Source organism: Amblyomma mixtum, chromosome 3, assembly GCF_055824585.1.
Source record: "Amblyomma mixtum isolate Tamu chromosome 3, ASM5582458v1, whole genome shotgun sequence".
NCBI lineage: Eukaryota > Metazoa > Arthropoda > Arachnida > Ixodida > Ixodidae > Amblyomma > Amblyomma mixtum.
This window is the reverse complement of record NC_143014.1, coordinates 3,808,511-3,814,847: the sequence shown is the minus strand read 5'-3', so window position 1 is coordinate 3,814,847 and position 6,337 is coordinate 3,808,511. Positions and strand designations below refer to the sequence as shown.

Here is a 6,337-nt window from a genome sequence, read left to right as displayed (position 1 = left end):
AGCTTAGTGAGGAGAGTGCGGCCCGTCCTGGTCTGTTTCAGTCTTCTGATCTGGGAGTCGAGCACTGCTTCACTTTGTTCTTCGAAAGCACAGTGGATTGCCAGATCGTCCAACTTGAGGTTTGAGGCGCATGGCGGTAATCCTAGCCCCAGTTTGGTTCCTCTGCATCTTGGTTGATTTCTGATATGGGAGACCACTGTCATTATTCGTATAACGTCTTGTTACTTGGTCCCCCTTATTTTGTTCGTTATCCTGCCTATGATCCGGCACGCTTGCTTCGTTACGTTGGTCGCGTTTCCTCCTTTTTGTAGTCATAGGCTTAGTATACCCTCATCTTGCCCAACGTCCGATGGTTGGTGTCTGGGATAGCGTAGTTGCATGTATTCCGATTTTTTCCAATGAGCACTGCGTTCCTCTAGAGCCTTTCCCGTTTCTTGCGCAGCTAGTCCCGGCTGTTGTTCCTTTTCCCCCGGCACACGTGAACCACGCTGCAAAGAAACGACGAACGGCCGGACTCGCTTCCCTCTCCTCTTCGAGGGGGGCGGGGGGGGCAACAAAAGGCGCGGGGGAAGCGGGAGGCGGTCAAAGACCACGCCTTTTGTTCGCCTCCCCGACACGATAGCCGCGGCGTTGTGAGTATTTTACTGCCTAAAATTGACATCCTTCCTGTTATTGAAATTGAAAACTGCAAACGGGACGGTAAGGAGAGCGCAGGGACGAGGCACCCTTCTCCATTCAGTGCATTTTTTTTTCTTCATCTCCGCTCCTCTATGAAGTCTGCACGACTGGAAATCCTCTTACCTATTTTTTGACCATAAACTCTAGCATTACGGCGCCCGGTCAAACCACCGAATATATTGACGGCAGCGTTAGTCTACTGTTCCTGTCAAACGAATGGGTAGCCAGAGAAAAATGCATCGAAGTTGGGGCCGCCTCCAAATCGGCCACTGCAATTGGCTTGGAATCGATTATTTATTGCATAAAAAAGTGAGATATCAAATTCCACGTAAGTCGCATTTAAGTCTAATGAATTCGGATTTTTACTATTTATGTACTCGTTACGAACGCATCAACACAACATATTGGCCCACTGAAAATTATATATTTTAAGTAAGAGCACCCGACGCACACTTAGGCGTTCAGTGTATAAGAAAGAAAATTACAAGCTCAACAACAGAACAACAGCAATATCTAAAGGAGCATTTGCAATCATCAACCACATCGGTTCTGATATAAGTAAAGAAACTAAAGTTCCGAAGTAGAGTGTTGGGCTAAAACTCGTCTGGTCGGGGACAAACATACTGACGGTGAAGAAAGAACGCCGACGAAGAGAAAAAAAAAAACAAGGCGTTTCGGGAGCCTTGTTCACATTAAAATCAAGCAAGCAGCTGAGTGGCATTAAATATGCTTGAAAAGAAGGCACAGGGAGCGTGCATAGACTGGATTAAGATTTCCATCGTGGCGGTTGAGGGTGTGACTAGTATTTTGGATTATTAATGATTCCAAGTGCAGGCGAGGACGTAGCTTCTTTTCGGTTGACAGCACGTGTGGCCGGCCCCAGTCGATGTCATGGCCTGTGACACCGCCTGCTCGGCGATAGCGCTAGAATCCACTTTTTTGTTACGTACATCGTTACTATGTTCTTTTAGCCGCCTCTTGAAGTTGCCTGCTTCGCCAATGTATACGTAGTCACAGTCGGAACAAGGAACTTTATGCATTACGCCAGGGTATTTTTCCGTGGGAAGGGGGTCTTTGACGGTTAGAAACCAATGTCGCAGTTCTCTTGTCGGAACGTGGGCGATAGTGGGCACGGGAACAGTGACACCGGCATGCCTCCAATGCTTCGCTTCTTTACCGTGCAGGCCGTGCTGGCGCTCGCCATATCAACTTCGCCGGCTGCAGGCACTGACTCGACGTTTTTCCCTGCTCCGGTGGTTGCAAGATCTGGGCTTCGGTTCACCGACAACTCCAGCTTTTTACCCGGCCAGGCTTTCCTGCCCATCGAATTCCTCGTCCACACCTGTCCAGCGCCATCGACGATGGCATCACCACCCACACCGGATTTAAAACGACAACACGCTGGCTTTCCCTTCAGTGGGCACGGGAACAGTGATATCGGCATGCCTCCAATGCTTCGCTTCTTTACCGTGCAGGTTTGTACGCACTATTCTTTGCACGCTAGGAAATGCAACGATCGCTGTTTACTTCTGTTCCCGTGCCCGCGGGTGTGCTTTGATGTTGCTTGTGAATGCTTTTCAATGATTTTTCTGCATTTGCGCTCTGGCGACATTAAATCTAACCCGGGTCCTATGACTCGCTCCGAGACCTCCCTTGACATAGACAACCTGCCAGACAATCCGTCTTAAAAAATGAAAGTTATGTTTAAGCTGCTTAAGTATGTACTATCCAAGGTAGATGTACTATGGTAGCGTAGGCTGCATAGAAGCCCATACGTTCAAAACATGGCGCCTCATGGTGCGCAGCCAGCGCCGTCTTCGAAATTCGTGGACAACTAAAAAGTGACGTCATAATTAAAACAAAAACGCGACGTCGAAGTCACGTGTTTTAGTGACGTCATATTCGTGACGTCAGCGTCACGTGTTGCTTGGCGGGAAAAATAAACTGCTGAACGCCGCGACGCTTCAGCGCGACACCCGACACGAGAACGAAGAAAGAAGACACGACGAGTGCCGACCACCAACGCTATTTTTAGATAGTCAGTTCTCGTTGTGCCTTTTTCCTTCGTCCTCGCCTCAGGTGTCGCGCTGAATGTCGCAGGTGTAGCGCTGAAGCGATGAAATGTGACGCCGCCAGACAGGTTATTGCTCGCACATCGTGCAACCGCACACCTCTTTTTTGCGTACGGGGGCCCCATGGCCACAGACGATGCCCTTTTGGGGCAAAAGCGACAGAACCGCACCCAACCGAACGAAACTACACAGAAGCGCTGGCAAAAGGGAAAAGCGGAAACAGTACACGAACGATGCACACCAAGAACTCTAGCAACAAGCAACGAGGAAAAATGTAGGGCTAGCAGAATCATGTTTCAAACAAAGGCAAGCAGAATGGTAAAAAGATATGACAAGGGTATGACATCAGAGCACCGTCAAACTTGGCATCGTGCCGCTGTCATTGCCGCTGCTCTGAGCGAACGCTGTCATAAAAATTTTTACAAAGCAAGCGCTATACTTTCTAACAAAGTGCACACAACTAAAACATTTTAAAAAGGAATCACTGCAATTGTTATCGAATGCTTTTGAAACACAAAATATGTCCTAATCATTTTCCTCTTCTAGTCGTGTTTGTCCACTCATTTCATTTTGGCGCTTTAGTTCCACCACTAATTTGATGTCGCTAGCACTTGGTTCTGGACCGCATTCAGGCTCCGGCTTCGCGACCGATTTCATTGACCTTGTACTATCCGGGACAAAAGTGGTATACTCCACGCGGCCGGAGCCGGAGAAACGGAAAACTGCGTTTCAACGCCATCTGCAGGCGGCATCTCGGACCCAGACAGCCAATGCGTGACCTTTATTATCAGCAGGCATGTCGCTTGGCTAGTTTCAATGTTTCGCGCTTTTGCTCGACAAATTGCCGAGCGGCGCCGCCACAGTAGCAATCTGGTGGCCCTATTTTCATTTTGTGTCTTCTTTTTTTCAACGCGCGTTCGAGATACGGCTTGAGAGCCGGTGCGCGCACCCTCATGATGCGATCAAGTGCCCGCGCGCGCGTGACTAACTTGTCGTCGAAGTAGCGCATTTCTGAATCATTGAAACGAGCCAAGCGACATGCCTGCTGATAACAAAGGTCACAGATTGGCTATCTGGGTCCGAGATGCCGCCTGTAGATGGCGCTGCAACGCAGTTTCCCGTTGCTCCGGCTCCCGCCGCGTGGAGTATACCACTTTTGTACCCGATAGTACATTTTCGCACGTTGCAAAGCTCGAAAGGTCAGGCCGAATTAGAAGCTGATATTAAAGACATTAGGAGTAGTCAGAAGAACATTGAATCAAAGTTAGCTGGCATGCACAAGAGGCTTGATGAACTCGAGGAAAAGGCAAAGAAATTATACGACATGGAGGAGCTCTCATCTTTAAAGAAATCTGTAGAAGACCAACGTACTAGAAATAATTTGCTGCAGTCTCGCCTTGATGAAGCCGAAGATAGATCGCGACATGAAAATCTAATATTTAGCGGTATACCCGATGAGGAAGAGACTTGGGCAGATACAGAATCTAAACTCCTGGAAGCGTTTATTAAGATTGTCGAAGTATGTCCCTCGAGTTCAATTCAACGCGCACATCGCCTGGGCGTTTTTTCAGACGGGAAGTGTCGATCACTCATAGCTAAATTTTCTGACACTAAAATGAAAGACAAGATATTAACCGTTCGTAACCAATTTAAAACGAATAACATCACTATCAGTGAAGATTTCTCACTGGCTACGCGCCAGGCTCGGAAAAAACTTTTTGAATTCGGAAACAATCACGCTGGCCCTCGCTCTTTTAAGATACGACATAACAAGCTGCACATCAATAAAAAATGCTTCATGTATAACCCTACCACAGACACTGTTGAAGAAATCGTGGCACGTGGCGAATCGTCTGGATTGGATTCTGTGGCTGTATCTTCCGCTGCACTGTAGGGAATCGCGAGGGGCAGTGGACAGTTGTCATCGTGGATATCTGTTCTTTATACTAACGTCAGGAGCCTGCTTAACAAGCATACTTCTTTACCTTCTGCCATAGACACATGCTCAGCTGACATTATTGCGCTAACGGAAACCTGGCTCCCAACGCATGTATCAGATTCCGAAAACTTCCACAACGCTTATTGCTACTCGGTATATCGTTGCGATAGAATAGCCAAACGTGGCGGCGGTGCTTTCCTTGCTATTTCTAAAGTCTTCATGTATCCAAGTCTTCAGCGAATTATAACTAATTTTTGCGTCAATAGTCATAGGTCATCTTAAATTGATTATTGGCTTCTGTTACCGCTCTCCTTCTTATTCGTCTACATTCACTAACGAACTTTACGATGCTATTAATCTTGTTCGGGCACGATTTCCTTCATCACCACTTTTTATACTTGGGGACTTTAATTTTTTAACTATTTCATGGACTGCTCAGCCGCCTTCTTCATCTCCCCCTTCGTATAAAGCTAAAGAATTCTTAGAAGTATGCACCATATTTTCGCTAACTCAGTAGCAAAAGCCACTAGGACGCTAAATAACGCTTTGAACACTCTTGATCTAGCTCTGGCAACTAATCCAGAGTTAGCAACTGATATAACATATCTTCCAGGCATCAGGGATCATGTTCTGCTCAATTTTTGCATTAATATACCACGTCCTAAAGCGAACAAAATAAAAAAATTATTCTAGATTACAAACGCGCCATCTTTGCCGCTATTAACAATGAACTGGGCATATTTGTTGATTACTTTATTGCAAACTCTGACTACTGATCTGTCGAGGAAAACTGGATATCATTCAAAACGAAGGTTCACGAACTAACTGATAAGTATACCCCTAAGCGCATCGTCACCTCTTATCTACAAGCATCTTGGCACAACTCTCACATCAGACGATTATCTAACAAAAAGAAACGTTTATACCGCCGTGCGAAGCTTTCACCAACTAACGCGCGATGGGCCAGGTACAAGCCTGCTTCCGACGCTTACGTCAACGCGATTAAACTAACAAAGAATAACTTTTTGTCTGCCACATTACCAACTATTCTGAAAACGAGTGTTAAGAAATTCTGGCGCGTTATACACCCTGAGAACGACCCAGTAATTAGACTACAAGATGCCTCCGCTAACCTTATCCCCAATGATCTTTGTGCTTCCGTCCTGAATGACACATTCTTTGAAAGCTTTTCTCCATTTCAAGCGTTAATCTGCCTTACATACAGCACCACAGGTTCCCGACAATGTCACCTATAACTATCGATCCACCTGGCGTATCCAAATTAATTGAATCTTTAAAACAGGATTCTTCACCTGGTTCTCATGCGATTAGCGCTAAATTCCTAAAAATACTTGTGCTTATAGTTCAGTTATACTAACCAAACTTTTTCAACAGTCACTCGACACAGCAAGCCTTCCTAACGACTGGAAAATTGGGAAGGTGGTTTAACGTCACAAGTCCGGTGGTAAGCACTCCCCTCAAAACTTTCGTCCTATTTCTCTGACTAGCACATGCTACAAATTACTCGAACATATCATTTTCAAGCATGTCGTTACCTTTCTCGATGAGAATTCATTTTTCACACCTGCGCAACATGGTTTTCGTCAAATATACTCGTGAGAAACTCAATTACTTGCCTTTACTGATA

General features: G+C 46.1%; 1 protein-coding gene across 1 annotated transcript; it reads left to right on the top strand.

The window, feature by feature from the left end:
* The first annotated feature begins 1,829 nt into the window (after positions 1–1,829).
* Positions 1,830–4,644, top strand: LOC149349125 (uncharacterized). The gene is made up of 2 exons (XM_089575409.1): positions 1,830–2,153; positions 3,865–4,644. The coding sequence occupies exons 1-2, from the start codon at positions 1,830–1,832 to the stop codon at positions 4,642–4,644; spliced, it is 1,104 nt and encodes a 367-aa protein (XP_089431535.1).
* The last annotated feature ends 1,693 nt before the right edge of the window (positions 4,645–6,337 follow it).

Excerpts from the sequence above, each read along its gene's own strand:
- LOC149349125 (XM_089575409.1), top strand. The coding sequence starts at position 1,830 with ATGCCTCCAATGCTTCGCTTCTTTACCGTGCAGGCCGTGCTGGCGCTC. Across the intron at positions 2,154-3,864 it reads TTCGCTTCTTTACCGTGCAG|TTTCCCGTTGCTCCGGCTCC; the intron begins GTTTGTACGCAC and ends GCTGCAACGCAG.